Raw genomic sequence first — 21,991 nt, 5'->3', positions numbered from 1 at the left:
CCTAAAAAATCCAGAAGCAAGCAAATTGTAACTAAAAAAAAAAACAATGATTAATTAATAAACAATGATAATTGATTATATTTCAAAATGCAATATAATTTAATTGATAAGTGAACCAAAACTTAAAAAAAATATGGAACTTTCAACAGCAACATGTACAATACTTGAATAAAAGAATCCATTCTAGCATAAAATACAATTTGTTGAACAAATTTATTCCATTCGAAAGTATGATTGCTTCTGCAAATAGAATAATCCATTAAAAAAGTATAAATACACTAAGTGATGACCACAAATTAAATTTTCAATGCAACAATAGCGTCTATGAACCATACATTTTTAAGTCCCAAACTTAAAACCAATAGAAATCATATAACGACGACAGTAGAAAAATAACCTTTATCTTGACAAATAAGTTGAATAGGAACTTTGTCGCAATTACTTTATGAAACTATGGAATCGCCTTAAGCGCTTTGCAAGGAATAATAATTTAGAATGTATCATGTGGTTTGATCGAAATTATAGAATTATTGAAGAGGAAGAGAAAGGAGAGGGCAAGAGGCAAGAGGGAAAGGAAGAGGTTTCCAAATTGGAAAATGAGGATTATTGTTTGGAATGGAAATTGGAAATCAATACAATGTAGTACTCCGTACTATTGCAGGGCTTCTCGACAAAAATAGATCATTTAGTGATAAATGGATCATTTAAATGGTGTAGGTTTGAGTCAAATTAAGTTAGTAAAAAACCCAATAACTCCCCCCCCCCCCCCCCCAAAAAAAAAAAAAACCCCGATTATCATTCACGAGTCACGACGACGTTTTGCCAAAATTCAAGCACTTGACCCTTTTTTTTTTGAAGGCAAGCACTTGACCCTTGTGAAAGTCTAAAATTGTGTAATGTAAATTTGATACCTTCTCTCTCCTCTGATAATAATGTCTTCCTTTATTTCCAACATTTCTCCCTTTTTTTTTTTCTCTATTTATGCAATGTAGGGTTTTAATTTTCCCCAATTTACACACTTGAGAGCCAAATTATCATTTCAATTTTGTCGAAACCTTCTTCTGTTGCTGCTAATTATTTCGTTGATACGTAACTTTGTACAAACATGATGACGAGGTTTATTTTATTTTATTTTTTGGGGTTTGTAGTTCAAAACTTGATATACACTAAACTTTTTAATAGTTTTGTTTGTTTGATTAATTTGATTGCCATATTCAAAATTGTTTTGGGTATGATGGGGTTCATGGAAAAAGGCTATAATATTCTGTTTGTTTGACTGTGTTTGATATTTTAGTATGTAGCCTATATGGTACCATGAGATTTCCTGTCTGCATAATTGTGGAAAGATTATATGTTTAGTGTTCCTGAGTAAATATTATCCCTTTGGGATGCAGGAAGCTGTTGCCCGTGTTGAAGAGTTAAAGAAATCGATAGAGGCAAAATTGACTCTTTCCCCAAGTAATTTGAAGCCTGAAAGACCTGGTCAGTGAACTGGTTTCACCTTTGCTCTGTATATGAAATTTGTTCACTTGTCAGTTAAATCACTGCAAAGACTTGCCAATCAGATTGCTGCAACTGCCTGCAAGCTCCCCTCCCCCCTTCCCCTCTTTTGGAAATTGTCAATTGGGTAATTAAGGGGATAGGCCTCTGGAACTTGGGGCATATTAACCTGGAGTTTGTGTGGGGAAGTTGAGATTTTTTTTTGGATTTGTGCACTGCAGTTCATTACAGAGAAGTCTGAAATACAAAGGCCTAAATCATTGACCTAAGGCCCATAGATTCTGTAAAATGAAATTACTTGGGAAGTCCATATTATAATTCATTATTATTATTATTGGAACATTGACAACTGTTTGGGAAACTTCGTTGTAGTTTAGTTGAATTATTTTTTCTGGTTGCAGGGGTTAATTTTTTTTCTATCTAATGAGTAGGGTACGAGTATGTTTGTATATTGAATTTATGAAACTTGAAAGCATACTTCCTTTTTGGTATTGTCTTTGTGATCATTGATTTTGTTCCCTGTTGCTTTTAGATCCTGCTTTCTTGAGGACGCTGGATTCCAGCGTCAAACGTAACACGCATTATTAAAAAGCTTAAACAGATAACTGAAGATCAACGACAAGGCTTGATGGATGACTTGCAAGGTGTCAACCTTGTGACTGAGGCAGTGGCAGCTATATGTGATGCGAAGCTAAAAACTTCAGACATTCAGGCTGCTGTTCAGGTAAGCATAGTTTGTGGAGCTGAACACTGTCTTTCCCCATATATTGTCCTGAGTGTGCCAATGTGCCACTCACCTTTGCTTTAGACTATCAACATTTCGTATTTCTATGGCATAATATTTAAATATATATTTTTTTTTCCTATTATTTCTTACCCAAAAAAACAGATGGAGAATAGGGGAGATCAGGTACCAATAAGATTATGTGCGAAGAGGATGTGCTTTTTGAGCAAGAATGAAAAGTTGGACCGGATCTCATGGTTGCCGGAACACATCATCCATGAGATACTTGATAGTCTCCCCTTGAAAGATGCTGCTCGAACTTCCATATTGTCCAAAACCTGGAAAGGTTTTACCAATTCGTATCCTATTTTACATTTCGATCATAACTTATTTGGGTTGAAATGTCTATTAGCTGCTGGCAGGCACAAACCTAATATTCGTGAAATAAGGGAGGAATTCATGAATTTTGTGAAGTATCACTTGTTCAAAGTGATGCATCAAAAATTACCTCTACGAAAATTAGCATTGAATGTGGCAATAGACGATTCCAAGTGCTTCTCTCGTGTTGATCACTTAATGGATATGGTCTGTAAACTAAATAAGGTCGAGGAGTTGTGCCTTTTTGTACAAACTAATGACAGTGGGTGGGATATCCTAGATGAGGATAATGTTTGTTACAATATTCCTTTCTCGGTTTTGGCTTCAAAAGGATTGCGTTCCCTTTATGTGCGTGGATGCAAGTTTTCCAGTCTGGCCAACAACGTGCCCGTTGCCTTTTCTTCTCTGCGAAAGTTGTCCTTATCGTATGCTGCGATCGATGAGGATTTTGTAATTAATCTGACGCATTGCTGTTCTGGGATTGAAATTTTAGAGTTTGATAAATGCACGTTTTGGTTTGAATTCCTTGAGCTTTCAGTATTTCCTAGGCTAAAGAAAGCTTCTTTCCTGAAGAATTACGATTGGCTTTCTGATACTATTATTGATCATACTGGTCTTGAGAGTTTCAAATGTGATGCACATACAACATGTGAGTTCACTGCAGCTGCTTATGGTAGTATCAGAGAGCTGACCTTGTCATCAGAGTGCTCTTTAAGCCCGTCCAGTCTTTTTGAAAACCTTACAAATACTTTTCCACTCCTTGAGGAAGCAGAACTTAGTATAAAATTGGACAGTATTGATAGGTTTGAAGCATCTAATCATCATCTGAGGAAATTATCGTTTTCCATTCCTGAAAATGTTCAATTGAAGGAGATCTATATTGACCGTCCAAATTTGGAGTGGCTCAAGCTTGACTGTTGTGGACTGAAGAAGGTTTACATCAATTGTCCTAGCTTAAGACAGTTACTCTATATTGGGGATGCAATGCCAGCGTTTCCTTTGTTTAACTCATCAGCTGCTTTAAAGGTTATACGTTTTCAAGTTGGTGTATTTGCCTATTTCAATAGTTTGTGGTTCATGCGCTTAAGGGGACTAATCAAACAGATGGCCCAAGTTGGACGTGTAATTCATTTGAACCTTAGTTGTTGCCCAGCGATGGTGGGTACTACAGTTTTTTTTTCTTTTTCTCTCTTTCTTTTTTTCTTTTATTTTTATTTTTATTTATTTATTTTTTTTAATACATTTATTACTCCTCATGTGATTTTGATTTGATTTTCCAAGGTTTAATTCATTCCATTGGAATTTGGAGCTTTCCAGGTTTCAAAACAGAGCGATGTTCACTTAACATTTGGGATTGCAGTTCGAAATTTAAACTTCAAGAATCCATCGGGATTGATTGATGGCTTGATTTGGAGCACTTGTCCAACAACCTTAACGTTTGCTGGTACATGTTATGAACTTGTGAAGGGAATAGATTCTATTTACTTGACAACTTGAAATGAACATTGCACTTGATCATACAGAATGCTGATTAGTATTTGTATTTTGAAGGACTTGTGTGATAAATAACTAAGAAACCCCAAAATGAAAGTTGCGAGGAAATCTGCAACAAATGTTGGTGGCATTACATTGTAGATTTTGAAGTCGAATGCTTGCTCACAAATGAAGACATAAAGGAGAATTTGCCAGTGTTTGTGAAGATGTACCGAGAATGTCCAATGAAGCCAAGGTGTAGTTTCAAATTATACTGGTGCTGCAATGAGGGTTGCCAAGATTATCTCCGAGATGTGCAACAAACTTCCACATCTCAGGGGCATTTTGGAAAATATAAGGGGGTATTTTGGGGTCTATGGGAAAAAATTGAGGGATCTGTTTTCTGAAGTTGACGAAGTACATATTTAAGAGTTTCTCCCCTTTAACTCTTTAAGTCCACTATTAAGGTTGCATGAGTCCTTTGTAGTTGTTAGTTTTATATATTGGAGTCCTTTTCGTGTTTCTCTGTAAGTGTATCGTCTTTTAAGTTGCATATGTTGAAAGTAGGGGATCTTGATGTAAAGGATTTAGTTGGATTGACGGAGATAGGTATTGTTACTTTGAGAAAGGGTTGCATGATATATGAAACGGGTTTAGATGGTATTGTCTCCAAACTCGGATGCAATGGAAGAGAATATCTTCAAACTTGTGAATTAAAACCTCAAAAGTATAAGACAATCATCTGGTTGTATCTTGACTAAGGACCAAAACAACATCAAAAGCCTCTACATACAGAGGAGGCCAAGCATATGCAAGACCTTAGCTTGAAAAAACATTACTCCGTACTCCGTAGTATTAGCACCTCGCTATCAAATTGGGAAGGGAATTTCAAGCCTTGATAAAACATCATGAGCAGCTCAGTGGTCTCCGACAAAGGCATTCCGAATGAATCTGCCAAACCAATTAGCTCCTTGCATTGTAAATCAAAGATTGAAGCTTTCAAATCATCTGCTTCTCCTCCTCCTTTAAAACCTCTCCCTATTCCCAAGATTCTCACCAGGGCTTCTCTTACTGATGTTTAATTCTTAATTATACTATTTTAGGGTTTTACCCCATCTTTTATTTGGTACAATTCTTGTATAAATTTGCTAGATTTGGGGTTATAACTTAGGATAACCCATGGAATTTTGTGGGTTTTGGATATTATGTGAAAATATTAACAAAGTTTAATGCTTTTGGAATTGGGGCAGAATTATGAAGGAATTTTGTGGTATATTTGTCTTTTGATTTTTATATATTACTGTCTTGTATTGTTGTATCAGTTAAATATTTTAAGTTTCTGGGTGATCTGTTATTGTTTGCAATTTGGTGGAATTGGTTATCACAAAATTTTGATGTATCTTGCATTATTTGCAAAGTAAAATCACACTAATCTGTACATACAATTGTACTCGAGAACTTGTGTCGAAATTTGATTGATCAAAATATATGAATGGAACTAGATAATCTTAATCGATTCGTATTAGAACAAAGCTAAATATTGTACAAGTTAGACTTGAATTTGACAATTGAACTTCGACTGTTTTCATAGTGGAGTTGAATAGGACTCTGCACATTTTTTCAAATGATCATTTGAGCATTTGGACTTAGCAATATGTACAAGTATTCAGGCAATGGCTTGCAACTTTAGAGCCATATGCTATATTTAAGAACATAAGATTCAGTTATAGTAGTTCTTGCTGCACCATTCAACTTAAACTGCAAAAAAGACCTAATGTGCTAATTTTGGTGTTCATCATAGATGTACATATGCGAATTGTGTTCATCTCTTAGCCTTGTCGACCTCATGTGATGAATATTTTACGTGCTGTGAAGAAGCAAAATAGGCAGAAATTTCTGGTACTTGGACGAGTATTTATGTTTTCTACTGTTCTTGGTTTTTCATCAACTTGTCTGCAGAAAGTACATCTTCAATCCAAGCAGCAAGATTGAACGCAAAACCTTCCAGCACTCTTGAATAGCTTTCTAAGATTGCTTGGCCAACATCCTGCAAAGAGTGCATTTACCATCATTTACGAATGTTTTCTCTCTATATTATGATGTCCTTATTGTGAAGAGCAGTAAAATTTACCCTATTGTATTGGATTTTGCACGTGTCTAATGTTGTCTGCGATAGTTCAGGGAACCTATGTTTTAAGAAAAACAGCAAAGATTCAGCTCTTTCTGCAAGAACATGATTCTTGTCATTCCTGTCCGGTTCTGACTTGTAATCCTTCATCACATGCCATGATCTCGATTGTGTCATTCCAGACTTGCGTTTCCATGTGTACATGGAGGCTTCCACTCTGTCAGCAAGGTCAAGTGCTTCATGTTCCGAGGTTATCTTCAATGTATCAAGGAGGTGATCAGGGGCGAAAAATTCTGCATTGTGCATGTACTTGTATATAGCATCTCCTAGGCAAGATTTTCCACTCTGAAACAATTTAAACAACAAAAGGTACCATCAGATATGACAGTGAAAAATTGTCAGTGTTTCATGCTTCAGTGTTACTCCATGTTACTTGCATCTAGCAGGATAATGGGAAGTACCTTTGGAAGCCCTAAAATGTAAGATTCTGGTACTTCCATTTCATTAAGAGTGTTATTGTTGATGGCCATGGCAGCTTTGTGAATCTGATTGGCACAATCACGCTGGTGCTTTAAATGTTTCCTCCCAGTTTCAGAGAGTCCACCTGGTGGGATACAGGGGATTGGCAGCCACCATTTTTCATCTTTTCGTGCAACAACCTTCCTGAATGAGGTTGCTCTCGATGTTGAATTCATGGACGCGTTACCCTGTTCAGCATACCAAAACTCTTTTTCCTCGAAACTGTCCAAAATGTCCTGTGACACAGCAAATACGTAGTACTGAGTTTTTTTTCCTTATTGTATAATAGTATGGAATGCCAGATTCAGTAGCTGCAATATGAATGGTGATAGAGGCATATATATCATACCATGAGCATTCCATCAAGTTTCCTTAGTGCAGGCAAGTTCATTTGAATATCTGTCCTTGGCCTTGTACACATTACCTGCAAAATATTTAAACATATCTTTCTTTATTACAACCATTCAATCAAAACTTAGTTTTCTACTTATATTAGGTGTTCTGAAATGTAGAAATTTACTTGCCTCAATATCATGTCCATCCTCAGGAACAAACTCTACAATGTATTCACACACTGAGAGTAGACAATCCATTTCTTTTTTCCACATCATCTTCTTCTCCGGTTTCATTGGTTCCAACTTCAAAGCATTGCCAAATATAGTAGCTGCATGCGTTGGTTCATAAATCACGTAGTTTAGCATTACAAAGGCAGGATAATCAATAAAATTCGGTGGAAAATAATGTTTTACTCGTATGTGCAACATACTCCATACAAACTTCAAACTTAGATAAACACTTTGAAGTAAAACAAAAGTGTCCACAACTTTCTTATACAAAGCATGTTGCACAAATTGCCTAGACTTTATGTTGTAGGGTTTGAGGACAATACCATAGAGATTAGTAATGGCATTAGAGATTGTGACTGCAGTACATACACCTTTCCCGCTTCCTGACATGTCTTCACCCAGTAGAAGCTTTGAAAATCTTTCTTTCATAATCTCAAGCTCTTAAAATTTGCACAAGAAAGTAAAATCCCATGTCAGCTTTATCCCCAAAGTTAAGGCCAGTTAACAAAACAAAGTTGAATTATTCTAAGAAAACTGTAAAGATTATGCTGTGATCATAAGACCTGAGAAACATACCTATATCTACTGCCTCCAATTCATCAAGCCCTGAATCAATGCTATACATGTACTTCTTCATTCCAAGCCTAGAAGGTGAAGCCATAGGAGGGGTACTGGCCCTGGGCGGGTGCCACCTGACAGGGGACGCACCCTCGGAGCAGCTATCATTTGGTTCAGAGAAGGTTGACATCTCTGAATTAGTCCTGCAGTAATTAAAAGAGACAGTACTCATTGGAGAATTTGTCAAATGATCGTTGGGATCGAAAGATGATGGTGAAGCTTCATAACCCAGATCATAACTCTCATCTGTTAATGAATTCTCCATGATTTCTTCTGTTATACTTCCTTGGAAGCAAAAGTTACCTAACCTTAATCTGCAGTCCCCCATAAACAATTTTTGTGTAAGCATTAAACCCAAAAATCGAAACAAAAAGCTGCAAAAAAACTCAAATGAAATTCAAATTTTACTACTGCAACTAAAATTCTTTTGTAAACAACACAAAAGCATAGGAAAAAGTCTAATCTTGTGTCCTTGTCATTAACAGCAAAATTCAAGTGAAAGTTGTGAAGAAAAAAAAAAGGTAAAAGTTGCAAAAAAAAAGAGTAATACAATTCTTTAACAAGATTAAGAAATAAAATGTTACCTTTAATTGCCAAAAATTTTGAATTTGAAGAGTAAAATGTGGGTTTTTGAAATAGTTCCCTCCCAATTAGTACATTACTTTTTTTTCCCTCCTGTTCTGAAGACCTTTGCTTTCCTGGAAAAAGAGCACAATCTAAGCATGCTAGTTAGCTTATTTCCTCTTACACAATCACCATATTTTGACCACTTAAAGGCCTAAAATTCGACGATTCGACTGCAGTGTCGTCTAAAATGAGGCAAACCCAGATCAAATCTTGGAAAATGGTCTTCAAATTTTGGAATAATGTTGCGGGAGAAAGAAAAAAATGGCCTGCAAGAGGGTTTGAAAATACTAAAAACAGGGTTTTTTTTTTTTTTTTTTTTTTTTTCAATGAGTTGAATGAGTATTGAGAGAACATGCACTAAATTTCTGAAAATATACGTGACATGAAGTATATTATATGGGGAGAATTAGCATAGAATTTTGTTAATATTTTTTATGGGGTACTATATTATTATTAGAAGTATACAATTATATTTTTCTGAATCAGTACGATTATAATCACAAAATCAAGATTGTGCAGATATTAACCAGGGCTAAATTACCTGTCAATATCATCCTAATATCTTTGGTCAACTTTGATAATATAATTTATTAGCCTTTGGAGGATTGCTATTGGACGATGATTAGACAATTAGAGTTTAATTAACATAATTTATGTATGAGGATTGCGGTTGAGGAGTGGTCAAGCACTCAAGCTGTATTTCTATAATTATTGGTTATGGGGATGAAAATGAAAAAAATTGCATGTGTAAACTTGCATGTTTTATGACTTGAATTACTCAATTATATATTCCTTATATATTTGGAAGTTGATATATTATAAAATAAATTATATGTGTAAATAATGTATCTATATGCTATGTATATATGGAAGTTGTAACACAATACGTAATTTATGCGCACACATGGAGGTTTTAATTTCAGGCAATCTTTAAAAAAAATATAAAGAGCAGAGGTGGTGATGAAGACGTGCATTCCATGAAATGTTTGTAGGTTTATGTCCATATATCAGATTTTTGTATATCTAGAAAAAAATAAATAAATAAAAGAGAAGAAGTAGTTTTTGAGCTAACTAGATTTTGCTATTTTAGACCGCACAAGCAACACAATGCTAAGGGTATATTTTATTAATCAAATTTACATTAGGATGGTACAAAAATACGTATATAACGGACAATAAATGTGATGTTGACTGATAGAGAGGTTATGGATATTAAACTTTTTATAAGTGATACAATTTAGAACTAGTAGATCACAAAGAATATTGCAACTTTGCAGTTTAAAATCTAATGCTTGGGAGATCCTTCAAATAACCCCTTAACCATCTTCCTAAATGTATATGATTTCAGTAACAGTTTATGCCTTTGTTAGCTTCAGTACTTGCCTGGCTTCAATATGGACCATTGGGAAAAAGTACTCGCCACCACGATATCTTTAAAACTCTAAACAAACTTCGAGAGACATCATGTCCTGCTTCCGTAACCAGCACAGTTTCTTCTTTGGTCGCTTTGTGCCCTTCTTTCTGCATACAAGCAACAATTGATTGTCATACAAGTGTTGGAAAAGTACTTGAGGTAATCAAAACAGTGGCAGAACCATAATTTTACTACCTTTGGGATGGACCAAACACAACTTTTTAGCTAAGGGGGACCAATTTAAGAGAGGAGGAAAGGAGTGGTACATTACTGCCCCTCCTACCTAAATTCCGGCCCTAAATTAAAGCAGGAAAATAAAATAGTACTCACATAAGCTTCGAATTTAAGCCCAATCTTAATTTCTCCTTCGTATGTGGTGTCTTCATGCACAACATTATATGCTGAAGGATGTAATTCGACAATTCCCCTGTCATTTCCTTCTGCAATAATCTCACCCAGAAAAATCCTGCATCACAGGAAAGGAACTGAAACCATGAGACTTTATCAGACAAGTGAATCAAGGTTGTGTTTGTTAACATACATAGAACGACCAACAAATCCAGTATCGTTGAAAGATTCATCATCCATTATACTGATTTCCAGATGAGTCAAATTCTTCCATTCAGAAAATGAAAAGTCAAACTCGAACTTCTGATTCCAAAAAGCTTCATGGTGATAACCTGTAGTTTTCAGCATTGAGTTTATGGTTAACTACAACAACAAAAAAATTATTAAGTATGAACTCAAATAAATTTGACTATTTGACTAAGACCTCTGGTAGCCTTGCTCCTCCTCACTTCAGTGCCACATTGTATAACTACATAATAGGCCGGTTTACCTAGGAATAAAGAATTAGATAACATCAGTTGAACAAAAATCCAAATAAGATCAGAATTGTTTCAAAATTTAAACATATAAATATTTCCACCCTAAAACGTCCTAAGAAACAGCTATATAATAGAAAAATCATGCTTCTCGTAAGACAAGAAGCCTTACCAAATAAATTTCTTGGTTTGATTCCTTCTGCATTAACAACTAGTACTTGAAGGATACCACCTTCCATTGTGAAAAAACCCTGGCTAGCAAAAAAAAAAGTTGAATATTCTGCTGGAATATATGATAAGAAGAGTTTTGTTCTTCATAAGAAACCTGAAGAAGAGAATTAAATGAGCAATAAATGTCTTATTTAGTATCATTCAAGTTTAAGCATAACAAACCTGCTAATTAACATGACATTTACTGAGGCTAGTAGTTATAAAACATGGGAAAGTAAGTAATAATGAAACCTATTCTTAGCACATTATGTTATAAGTTCTGTAAAATTAGAAGAACATTTAAAAATATATATATATTAGAAAGCACTTGCAAAAGCTTCATCATACCAAGGAACTTTTTTAGGGTGTTTTTAGGATTGAACTATACAATAGCAATCGATTTAAGTGGCATAGCAAGAATTCAAGGGTAAGACATTTTAACCTACCATGTTTAGGCCCAAGGATTTAAATCTCTAAATCCTGAGGTTTTCTTTTGTGAGAGTTCAGACTTCAGGATAACATTACAACAGTAATCAATTGACAGAATTTATCACTCAAAAATTATGAACCAGAAAGAAAGTATTCAAAAATGCTTGTAGTGCTAGTCACAAACTCACAATTATTTTCTCAAAAAGATATTTTCTTCTTTCAGAGAAAGATATAAAAATGGTAGATTTACCTTCTATAAAATTGTAACATATCTAGCAGCTGATCAGATATTATCAAACAGTGCAGTATCCTGTTATCTTTTCCATTCCTTTATCATCAATCAATTTTCTTACCCTCTCAACATCATCCCATCTACCTTCTTCTGCATAAAAGTTTGACAAAACAACATAACAGCTTGTATCTTCTGGATCTAATCTAATCAGGTGTTCAGCAACACGTTCTACTACAGTGATTGATACATGAGTTAATCTACATCCAGCAAGAAGAGACCCCCAAATTCTCTTATCAGGCTCTACTTGCATACTGTATACAAAATCAAGAGCTTCTTCAACATTTCCTTGGCGACTAAGCAAATCAACCATGCAAGCATAATGAGCAACTTTTGGCACAATTCCATACTTCTCTTGCATGCAATAAAACCAGTGCCATCCCTCGTCTTCTAACCCACAATGGCTGCAGGCAGACAGGACAGATACAAAAACTACATCATTAGGCTTTACTCCAATTTCCAACATGTTTGAGAAAATTTCCAAAGCCTCATTTGCACAACCATTTAATCCATACCCATTAATCATTGAACTCCATATTATCAGGTCTTTGATTGAACACTTGTCAAAGAGTGCTCTTCCTTCCTTTGTTTTTCCAAATTTACAGTATAAATCAATTAAAGCTGAGATTAAGAATGAATTATTCAAGTAACCAGCTTTAGTTACATAACCATGGATGCTTTCACCAAGCTCTTGAGTGCCTGATGAAGAACAAGCTTGTAGCAAACTGACAAAAGTGACCTCATTAGGCTTCTCACTTGCTGATTGCATATGCTTAAATGTACTTAGAGCCTCACTCGTGTAACCACTCTGAGCATATGCAGAGATCATTGCAGTCCAAGCAATGAGATCCTTTAGATGAAGCTGATCAAACAGTAACCAAGATGGTTCCACTTCACCAAACTTTGCATACATTTGCAGAAGAGCTGTCCCAACAGAAACGGATACAGCAAAGCCAGATCTTAAGCTATAGCAATGCAACCCAAGTCCAAATATAAACTCTTCTGTATCAGATACTGCACCAATAACATCACAGAAAATGCCATTATCTATTTCACAGCAAGACTTGTGCATGTCAGCGAAAACAAATAATGCTTCTCCTGAGTAGCCAATCTCAATGCATCCACGAATCATCGTCTTCCAAGTGACTACATCTTTCTCTTGGACTCGAGCAAAGACTTGAGCAGCATACTCGAAATTCCTACATTTTGCATACATGTCTATGAGAGAGTTTTGGATGTTATTTACATAATAAAATGATGTTTTAAGAGCAAACCCATGAACTTGTTTTACCAATATCAGTGAATCAAGCTTAGCACAAGCTGGCAAAATACTCACAATGCTCACAAGATTAGGTTCCATGCCTTCACATATCATGTTCCTAAATACCTCAATAGCACCCATATATTCACCACTCTTTGCACATATCGAAACCATCGCACTCCACAAGACCAAATCCTTCTTAGGTACATCAAAGAAAAGCTTCCATACAAAAGGGGTATGAACATTACCATAAACACCAATTAAAGCAGTCACAACTGAAATCTCCAATTCAAATCCCATCTTGATCACCAACCCATGAACACCGAACGCGATGTTCTTCCACCTTAATGCATTGATAGACCGTAGCACACTCAATATTGTAACATAATTCGGCCTCTGTTCATTGAAAAGCATCAACTTGAACACATCAATGGCATCTTTCGGGCGGTTTCGACTCACTAAACCAGAAATGTTTGAAGTCCAATGCACCACATCCTTGAATTCACCATAAAATTCATTTGGGTCTTTTATGGAGGCAGCAGTGTGGTATAATGTACTGCAACATAAACTAAGTAATGGAGTTTGGAGGGAAAATCTTCTGTTGGTAATTTTATCGAACAGGTTGTGTGCATTCCTGAAACAGAAATAAATGGGATACTTAATGGCCATAATTTCCAGATAACTGGAGTTTAGAGGCAGGAGAATTTATTGAAAGGTGAAGGAATTGATGCCATGAAGAGAGAGACAAAGTGAGGAATTCGTTTGAAAGATGCAAAAAAAAAAGTTTAGAGACAAAGTTTTTTATTTTCATAGGAATTATTTTGTATTTTCTCCAAATTTTTGATACTCTATATATAGTCTATACTAGATTATTGATTATACTCGTGCCAATTCACGTAATAATTTTAATTAATGGGGTAGTAGAATAGTAGGTACGCAACAATGCGGGTGTACTTTAATTTATTGTAAAACGGGTTAAAATTATGTTAGTATTTAAAGTTATTCTCTATTCTGCAAAAGTTAATATTTTTCTATTAATAAATTTTATCTTACAAAAAACTTATAATGTATTTGATTGATCATATAAGTGATTATAATATATAACCACTTATCTATAAGAAATTATACATTAAAATAAAATTTAAATCAACGAAAAATTAAAAGTTACCCTTTAAATGGTTAAAGTTACCATAAAAATAGTTAAAGTTACGCTCAAACTGATCGTTTTGCAATAAAATTAATGTACACCCGTTATACACATGACTTATTCGTAGGTAGGTAGTTAACTAGTTATAGGAATTTTATTTTCTTTTAAAAGATGTGTAGTGTGGTATTTTTATGTAAGAAAGTTTCGAAAAGTAATAATAATAACCTAAAAGTTTTTATTCTACCTCCGTTTCTTACCCCATTTTCTTCTTTAGTCCAGTTCTTTATGTTTGCTCCATCTTATTACTCTTTGGGGCAAATAAAAGGAATAGAGACAATCACTTGATTTTTTTTTTTTTTTTTTTTAAATATATAAACTCGTCAGATATTCACATACTCCAATTTTACTTAAGCCTTATATATTCCACACTATTATTTATCATTTATAATTTTTTTTAATTATTATTAAGTTTTTACATTTTTTAATTATTATTTTAATGATATGATTTAGTCTTCCATTGATTAAAAAAGGAAAATGAGAAATAAAATAAATTTATTAAAGTTTAGGAAAAGAGAACTGGGCCGAATACTAGCCCAAATATAGAGAGAATGTGATAGCCTTAAAGCGAACTGGGCCCAATTTAGGAAGCTGATTTTGGTGTGACATTCAACAATCTACAGTACTGTAATCTGTACACAGCAGAAGTATAAAGAAAATTGACGAAACATTTGTTAGATTAATGGCGAAAATGAAGAAAATTTGACGAAGCATTTGTTTGATTAATGGCGTAAAATGAAGAAATTTGAAGTGGGTTGCCTTTATTTCTTCTGGGTTTTTTGTAAGGTAATCGTGATTTGCACGAATGCCATTGAATTTGTAGTGGCAATGACTTCTCAAATTATCTTAGTGAGCTTGTTAAAACAATTTCCTGTGTTTTTATTTCCTAGTTGAATACTGATATCGAAACTTTCAAAAAAAAAAAAAAATAATAATAAAATATTGATTTATGATAAAATTGAAACTTTAAAAATTCTGCAGCTTCATTTTTTTTTTTTTTAATATTTTTTTGGTGATCTTTGCCGAGGTTGTATTGATTTATGATAAAATTAGGGGATAATTTTTCTGGGGTTATTTTTTTAATCTGTTTGTCAAGAAAATTTTAGCATATTTGGTGGTTTATGCATTATGCATAACCTGTGTCGAATTGAGTTGCGTGGAATTTGGGTCATGTTAGACCTAATGTGGGCAATTTTGGATCATGCTTTGCTAAGTCTTTAAAGCTGGCGACTTGGCTACTTTTGTCCGACATGGGTACATATCCAAGTGTGAGACTCAACCACAACCATTTTTCCAAATGTTCACATGTTTTGGCCTAAGTTGGAATGTTCAATTTTCAATACCCGTGTCGAGTATTTGACATGGGCACTTAAGATAAAGGAAGAGTCCCTGTGACATAGTTTCATTAGGTCTTGGTTATAAAACGTGTTTTGTTTGTGACAAAGGCATAAATTGCAATTTAATTGACTGATATGGATTGCAGGATAAACTATTGATAACAGTTTCTTTACTAAATGCTAAGAAGGATGTTTTCATGACAATTTTTATATGACCTTGATCTTTGTGTACCATTGTTGATTACCATTGACACAATTGCAATTCATTTGTCTTTCAGATTGTTGCAGTAAATAGATTCATGGGATGGGACTCGGCGGCTAGGACAATTGCTTGATTGTGATGGAATAATGATATGGTCAGTAGTGTCTCTGCTCTTATCTCTATGGCATTGTTAATTATTACTGAATATCATAATATAGTCATGTTATAGTTTATAAACCTTAATAGATATGGTAAGGTGAAGTAAAACTCTTCCATGGATTGAAGTATTGGACAAAGTCACAAATGTACTACTGTAGTTGTGGTAGATTATTTAGTTTACTGGATTATGTGCCTCTGTAAATTGGAGATGTTAATTGAGCCTTGAGGTGACAACTTAATCTCTGCATGATAATGTGAAAGATGTAAGGTGAGATACTGAGGTTTGTGCATTGAGCAATACCTTTCGCATGCATAGTTTAGGATGTTTAAGAGGCGTTGCATTCATACATGTTAATTTATATGACTGTTGATTTTAGTATTTATAGATGGCTCCTATATGTTTTTCACTTACCCATTTGTAGTCTAAAGAATTTACTGGATTGTGCTTTTTGGTTGAGGAAAATTACTGCCTGGGGCTAACAAGGGACATAGCCTGCCTCCTGTCGGCCTAAGTATGACAAATCATGAGAATCCAAAACTATTTGATTATGTGCTGCTGCAATTTATGGGTAGCTATAGTAATCAGATTTGATCATGCGTCTTAATTTAGTTATCTTCTATTGATTTGTATCAATATCGAGTAAAATGCTCGTTTAATTTATTATAGTAGTAAAATAGACAAGTGTAGACGGAGTAGGTTGAAGATGTGAAACAGATCATGAATTGAGGTGGAGCGAAAAGAAAAAGATCTGATAAGGTATATGACTGATCTTTTTTCAATTTTAAAATTTATCCAAAATCTATGACTACTCTAGGCAAGTACTAAGGAATATTAAATACAGAGATATTCTTTGTACCAATCTGATACAAGTGAGAACGTTGTTCTGTTCAGTGGGATTCGAGGTAGCTAAGTTAAATTATTATAGAAGATTAATGTCTTTTTCCATGGCTTGACCGAGTTCTTTAGTGCCGGCATTAGAAATGTTCAATTGAAGGGAAGACAATGCCATAATGTCCTTTGTTGAACCTTGAGACAACTGGATTAAGGTTTGTATATGGGGGCAGATTTGAAGATTATACATGATACTTTTCAGACATTTGCTTCATTCTTGTTCTTATTTGAATTATCCAATTCTCATGTCATATCATTACTAAGATTTGATGATACGATATGTGTATTTAAGACAACAGTCAAATTCGCCCCATTTTACATTTATTTATCTTACCTGTCTGCAGAAAGACCACTCATAAGAGTTACCTCATATCCTGTCAATGTTTACTTATCTTACCTTTGAACTATGGCTTAATTATTAGTTTATTACCTTGCTCTAAATGAACCTTTAATATATTGTATGAATGAGGATCTCCTAGGTTTCTTTTCAACTGTAATGTGTTTTTCTCAAGCCTAGCTGAGGTCATAATTTCTGCATATGCTTTGGAAAATCTGATGTGATAGGATGAAATCTGACATGTCCACTAGCTGAGCCTGTATTTTCCTGAAAGGTGAATTTTTCTTATGAACTGATGAAGCCAAAAAAACATTATTTATAAACCTCTTGATATAATATTGCTCTATCCTCTTCACCATGAACCTTATTCTATTTCTTACATAATTACTTATAACCTTCCCAATAAGACAAAGCTGATTCAGGCATTGCTATTCAATTGCTTAACTAGCAAGTTGCAAAAAACTTTTTAATTACTTAAACTGTTTGGATGGAAAACTTTTCTTTATGTAGTCAAACATTCAATACACCCAAATGCCTAGATGAAAGTAAGTGAGAAGACTTTTTATTCAAGTTGCTGCATATTATGATATAATGACCCAGTCCTAATAGTCATTTTCTACTGATAATACGGCGCTGTATATATCGAATTCTAACCATCAAGAAACTCATATGTGCGTAGGAAATAATCACTGCTGCTGATCCTAAAAAGGTTATATATATAGGACATAGACATTCTCTCTGCCTTGTAATCTAACCTTCTAACTGTATCTTAGTGTACAAGATTAGTTGGCAGCCAAACCTTTTTGTCTTTTTCTAGAATAGAATGTCTCAATCTTTAAGCTCTCTAAAGCTTTCAATCTTGGACCTCTCAAAGGAACCAAATCCATCTTCTTTGTCCTCTCTTTTGGAAGCCTGCAAAGAATGGGGCTTCTTTCATATCATTAATCATGGAATATCTGAAGAACTTTACAGCAAGTTATCCTCATTTTCGAGACAAATTTACAGCCTTCCCTCTGAGACAAAACTCAAGCTTGGTCCTTCATCGTCTGTTAAGAGTTATACACCTCAATTTATAGCCTCTCCTTTCTATGAGGGTCTTCGAGTTTTAGGGCCAGACTTCTTTTCCTCTGCTGAATGTTCTGGGAAAGTTCTTTTTGGCCAGAAGAGTAATGAATTCAGGTAAACACTGTATGCAGCCTCATCATTTCCTTATCTTTCCTTTCGTTTTTTTTTGCTACTGGGATGGGATGTTGTAGGTTTTATTTTTCATCCAATTTAGCTGTAGTGTTATCACATGTACATAAGTTTTCTTTGACAGTGAGGTGGTGCAAGAGTATGGGTTCAAAATGACAGAACTATCCAGGAGGATTCTAGAGGCCATATTGATGAGCTTGGGAGAAGGTTTTGAGAAAAAATTCTGTGAAACTGAATTTGGGAAATGTTATGGCTATCTAAGGATTATAAACTACAGTCCCCCAGGACCATCTCATGAAGAAGTAGAAGGGCTTGGTAAGCACACAGACATGTGCTGTATGACAATCCTGTATCCTGACGATGTAAGCAGTCTTCAGGTAAGATCAAAGGAGGGAAAGTGGATGGATGTTGAACCTTGCAAGGGTAGTCTTGTAGTGAACTTAGGTGATATGATGGAAGCTTGGAGCAATGGAAGTCTAAGGTCATCTGAACATCGAGTCATGTTAAGGAAACCTAGAAATCGTTTGTCCTTGGCCTTCTTTTGGACTTTTGAAGATGAGAAGCTGATCTTTGCACCTGAGGAGGTTGTAGGAGAAGGTAATAAAAGGATTTTCAAGCCATTTGTTTGCTCGGACTATATCCGTTTTAGAGAGTTTGATGATAAAGAGAGGTATGAAAAAGTGGGGAATACAGTTAGAGATTTCGCAGGGACAGGAGTTGGGATGTAAATAATCATGAATACTCCAGAGACCATTCTTTATAGTAAGATCAGAAAGAAAATATTGCCTCCAATGTACTATTGTTAATTGTATTATGACTGTTAATTGGTTCCGGTTATTTAATATAGTGTGATCCTAACTGCGGTTCATGATTGCTTGCTAATAATTATCCAACTGTTTTTTTTTTTTTTTTTTTTTTTTTTCTGTTATTCAAGAGAAAGACAGATCACAACGATGTAAGGTTTAGTTTATAGGCGACTTGGAGGCTTTGACTTTGTTGCTTGTTGTTGTGGGAACACGTATGTGTTGTTGCTCCTTCCATTATGAATTATACAAGTAATATTTGGTTTTTGTGCCCAATATTTTTGTGCAAATGTTAGTTATTAATTATGGTCTTACATGTATGCTTACATCAACATCTAGCACTTCAGCCGTGGCTGCAAGTCACACAGAAAGGACATGAATAATGAAAAATGAGCAAGTTGTTTCATTTTTACCTGCTGAATTATGAACATGTCTATGTGCTCCCCTATAGGATGATAGTTTCCATTGATTAATGACCTGGGAATATAATATTAGATGCAGTAAACTACTGTGGATCAATTTTTGTTTTATTCCTTTGAGAGGCTGAAATATGTTACTTCCCAGGCTGGATTTGTAATAATTAACGTATTTAGGCGGCGTTAGCTCATCTCAATAGTTGATTACATTTGTTTCATGATAAATCTTTTATTTTGGTCTAGTGTAGAGTTCAATCTACCTGTTATATTACAATATTCTATGATGGATTTAAGTGCTTTATTTTTGTTCTGAGATAAAAAAAATACATAAAAGTCAACTTTTTATCGTATATCTCATAAAAGTATAATATTCATGGTATCTTAACCCAATTTCTATGAAGTTGCCTCAAACCAAATGTGGCCTACTTAAGAGAGACGGAACAAGTATCAAATGTAACTTAAACAATAATGAAAATTTCCGGGAAAAGATCGAAAGATGCAGTCACTTGGTTGGTTTTCTCTTCTGCAAGAGTATGTTAAAAAGTCTTACCAAGGGTCTCATGCTCTAAGCTAGGAGTATGTTAAAATATTTAAACCAAGTTATGTTTGACCAAAAAGCCTATTTAGGCTAGACAGTCACTGTAGATGTGACCCTAAATTTGAGGAGCATAGTTTAAGAAATAGGCTGTCTTGTGTGAACTCATAGTGGCAGAGTTTATATTGTTTAAGTGAAGTGTGCACTGAACTTGCTACCACACCAAAACATGTGATAATAAACAATTAAGGTTCACTTAGCCTCACAACTAGTAGATTTGGTATTACCTCAGTTGCTTATTACAGTTGGCTTGTAAGGACAATCCATGTTTTCCTATGGCTATATAGGAGCTTCTTAGAATCAAGATGCTTACACCTTTGAACAGTCGTTGCTGCTTCTAGAATTGATTTACATGTAATGATGTAATCGACTATTTTGTTTATTGGTACTATTAGTTAAATATATGCATGATTGAAGCTAAGCCATAAAGTTTAAGAAAAAACTATAGTTGGAGCATTAGTCAAAGAAGCAATAGATCCCCTTTTAAATTCCTTAGACACACAGGATACAGCTGGGAAATTACTTATCTTATTGATTTGAATATATCTCCTATGCCTTCTTTCGCTTTCTAGAAGACCATGTAAGATTGTTGCTTGAGTAAACTTAAGGCCAATTTAAAATTTTTTTTATCCTTGCTTGATTCACTGTGCTAAATTGTAGTCATATATGTAGCAATTGTGTCCTTTCACTTCTTGACTTGAAAATTAATCAGAATCACTCAAGTTTAAGTCACCAATTAGCCCCTTAAGTTATCATTGTGTCTGATTAAGATGTGAGATGATCAAATCAAAGGGTTTGATGTGCTTAAATTGATTGTTTCCTTTAGAACGTTTATAAAACAGAAGTTGATTGATCTTTTATTTTCATAAACTAAAAACAGGGCATCTTGGTAAAACATTTGATTTCCCTGTGTGGCTGTGTTCAAGAATTAGGGGCACATATATGATTTTGGGAATACTAATAGAAAATAGTCACTTTCATTACTAGTAACAGATTATGATACGATAGATTCCCAAATGCCCATACTTAAATCGGGTGATGGAGATTAGACATGGGCATTTATCATAGAGGCATTTTCAAGAGTATAGATTGATAAATATGATTGTCATTTTCAGAGCAAGTAGCTCATAATAAATTACAGATTAAAAAAATACTTCGAAAACATAAAAAAGAACCCTTATATGTCTTTCAACTTTGTTGAAAATTAAAAATAATAAGTTTATTTCTAATAGATGTTTCAACTAGCTTATAATTTGATATGTATTCTGTTTCTTTGTTCTATAAATATATTGTAGACATCTGTTGCTACTGTTGGAATATGTACTCAGTTTCATGTGTATTAATAGTAGGTCATAGGCTAGTAGCTAATAGGCGTACAGCTCAGTTGAGTTGTCTTAGGAGAGCAACATATCTGAATTCATGAATCCATTCTTTGGTTATTTGGAGACATAGATTGGCTGCAGCATTTGATATTTGTTGATTTAAGCAGACTATATAAGTTTATGATGTTGATAAAAGACCTCTTACTTGTCGGGACAGATATTACATTCACTATCTTACATAGATGTCCTATATAAATTGTTACTATTCGAGGTAGAAAAGAACTTTGACTTGAGTGAGTTTGAACCTGAAATTCTTGCACGAAGCCTGACTAATTACTTGCTGCTTCATTAAGCATGAGTTTTTAACCAATTTGGCCTTAAAAGCAGTTGCTTGTCTCCCTCTGCTTTATTAATTTCAAGCCTTGTACATGTGCTGCTTTTTCCTTTTCTTTGCCTTCAATTGCTGGTTCGACTATCAGATTAAGCAACTTAGTTTACTAGAATCTACATATCTGGAGCACAAAGTAACTAGCTACTTGGTGTACATAGTTTAGATAAAAAAAAATAGAA

The 21,991-nt window shown here is 34.5% G+C and overlaps 5 protein-coding genes across 7 annotated transcripts; 2 read left to right on the top strand and 3 right to left on the bottom strand.

Annotated features, from left to right (window-relative positions):
• Window positions 1–917: 917 nt before the first annotated feature.
• Window positions 918–5,348, top strand: LOC145585722 (F-box/LRR-repeat protein At4g14103-like). 3 transcript variants are annotated; one of them, XR_014100715.1, is made up of 6 exons: window positions 918–1,116; window positions 1,395–1,482; window positions 2,033–2,224; window positions 2,390–3,760; window positions 3,884–4,046; window positions 4,154–4,174. XR_014100715.1 is itself a non-coding variant. In XM_081642430.1 (6 exons), exons 3-6 carry the CDS (start codon window positions 2,129–2,131, stop codon window positions 4,162–4,164), a joined length of 1,605 nt encoding a protein of 534 aa, XP_081498556.1. In that variant the 5' UTR covers window positions 918–1,116; window positions 1,395–1,482; window positions 2,033–2,128; the 3' UTR covers window positions 4,165–5,348. The 3 variants fall into 3 exon arrangements, 2 of the variants coding, with proteins under 2 accessions (XP_081498556.1, XP_081498557.1); XM_081642430.1 differs by having other exon boundaries at window positions 3,920–4,046; window positions 4,154–5,348; XM_081642431.1 differs by having other exon boundaries at window positions 918–1,482; window positions 3,920–4,046; window positions 4,154–5,348.
• A 314-nt stretch (window positions 5,349–5,662) lies between these two features.
• Window positions 5,663–8,761, bottom strand: LOC145585720 (rop guanine nucleotide exchange factor 2-like). Its single transcript, XM_081642429.1, has 7 exons — window positions 7,865–8,761; window positions 7,612–7,728; window positions 7,247–7,386; window positions 7,072–7,146; window positions 6,665–6,958; window positions 6,207–6,548; window positions 5,663–6,122 (listed from the first exon to the last, which is right to left on the bottom strand). Exons 1-7 carry the CDS (start codon window positions 8,253–8,255, stop codon window positions 6,000–6,002), a joined length of 1,482 nt encoding a protein of 493 aa, XP_081498555.1. The 5' UTR covers window positions 8,256–8,761; the 3' UTR covers window positions 5,663–5,999.
• Window positions 8,762–9,810: 1,049 nt separating this feature from the next.
• LOC145584461 (pentatricopeptide repeat-containing protein DOT4, chloroplastic-like) lies at window positions 9,811–13,629 on the bottom strand. The gene is made up of 6 exons (XM_081641300.1): window positions 11,661–13,629; window positions 10,944–11,022; window positions 10,720–10,785; window positions 10,489–10,627; window positions 10,278–10,413; window positions 9,811–10,054 (listed from the first exon to the last, which is right to left on the bottom strand). Exon 1 carries the CDS (start codon window positions 13,627–13,629, stop codon window positions 11,704–11,706), a length of 1,926 nt encoding a protein of 641 aa, XP_081497426.1. The 3' UTR covers window positions 9,811–10,054; window positions 10,278–10,413; window positions 10,489–10,627; window positions 10,720–10,785; window positions 10,944–11,022; window positions 11,661–11,703.
• Window positions 9,923–11,010, bottom strand: LOC145584462 (Calcium-dependent lipid-binding (CaLB domain) family protein). Its single transcript, XM_081641301.1, has 5 exons — window positions 10,944–11,010; window positions 10,720–10,785; window positions 10,489–10,627; window positions 10,278–10,413; window positions 9,923–10,054 (listed from the first exon to the last, which is right to left on the bottom strand). The coding sequence occupies exons 1-5, from the start codon at window positions 11,008–11,010 to the stop codon at window positions 9,923–9,925; spliced, it is 540 nt and encodes a 179-aa protein (XP_081497427.1).
• Window positions 13,630–17,859: 4,230 nt separating the features above from the next.
• LOC145585719 (gibberellin 20-oxidase-like protein) lies at window positions 17,860–19,205 on the top strand. The gene is made up of 2 exons (XM_081642428.1): window positions 17,860–18,270; window positions 18,410–19,205. The coding sequence occupies exons 1-2, from the start codon at window positions 17,915–17,917 to the stop codon at window positions 19,011–19,013; spliced, it is 960 nt and encodes a 319-aa protein (XP_081498554.1). The 5' UTR covers window positions 17,860–17,914; the 3' UTR covers window positions 19,014–19,205.
• The last annotated feature ends 2,786 nt before the right edge of the window (window positions 19,206–21,991 follow it).

The sequence above is a fragment of the Chenopodium album genome, chromosome 16 (genome assembly GCF_948465745.1).
Source record: "Chenopodium album chromosome 16, dcCheAlbu1.1, whole genome shotgun sequence".
NCBI lineage: Eukaryota > Viridiplantae > Streptophyta > Magnoliopsida > Caryophyllales > Amaranthaceae > Chenopodium > Chenopodium album.
The sequence above is the reverse complement of the archived record's forward strand: the minus strand, read 5'-3'. Positions and strand labels throughout refer to the sequence as shown.

Bases quoted from the DNA above. Each gene is read 5' to 3' on its own strand.
- LOC145585720 (XM_081642429.1), bottom strand. From the start codon at position 8,255: ATGCTTACACAAAAATTGTTTATGGGGGACTGCAGATTAAGGTTAGGT. The intron at 7,729-7,864 runs GTATGTTTCTCA...GCAAATTTTAAG, and splicing joins ATTGGAGGCAGTAGATATAG to AGCTTGAGATTATGAAAGAA. The intron at 6,123-6,206 runs GTAAATTTTACT...CACTCTTTGCAG, and splicing joins GCAAAATCCAATACAATAGG to GATGTTGGCCAAGCAATCTT.
- LOC145584461 (XM_081641300.1), bottom strand. From the start codon at position 13,629: ATGGCCATTAAGTATCCCATTTATTTCTGTTTCAGGAATGCACACAAC.
- LOC145585719 (XM_081642428.1), top strand. From the start codon at position 17,915: ATGTCTCAATCTTTAAGCTCTCTAAAGCTTTCAATCTTGGACCTCTCA. The intron at 18,271-18,409 runs GTAAACACTGTA...TTTCTTTGACAG, and splicing joins CAGAAGAGTAATGAATTCAG to TGAGGTGGTGCAAGAGTATG.
- LOC145584462 (XM_081641301.1), bottom strand. From the start codon at position 11,010: ATGGAAGGTGGTATCCTTCAAGTACTAGTTGTTAATGCAGAAGGAATC. The intron at 10,786-10,943 runs GTAAGGCTTCTT...CTTTATTCCTAG, and splicing joins CAAACCAAGAAATTTATTTG to GTAAACCGGCCTATTATGTA. The intron at 10,055-10,277 runs GTGAGTACTATT...GCTTGTATGCAG, and splicing joins GGCTTAAATTCGAAGCTTAT to AAAGAAGGGCACAAAGCGAC.
- LOC145585722 (XM_081642430.1), top strand. From the start codon at position 2,129: ATGGATGACTTGCAAGGTGTCAACCTTGTGACTGAGGCAGTGGCAGCT. The intron at 2,225-2,389 runs GTAAGCATAGTT...CCAAAAAAACAG, and splicing joins ACATTCAGGCTGCTGTTCAG to ATGGAGAATAGGGGAGATCA. The intron at 3,761-3,919 runs GTGGGTACTACA...GGAGCTTTCCAG, and splicing joins TTAGTTGTTGCCCAGCGATG to GTTTCAAAACAGAGCGATGT.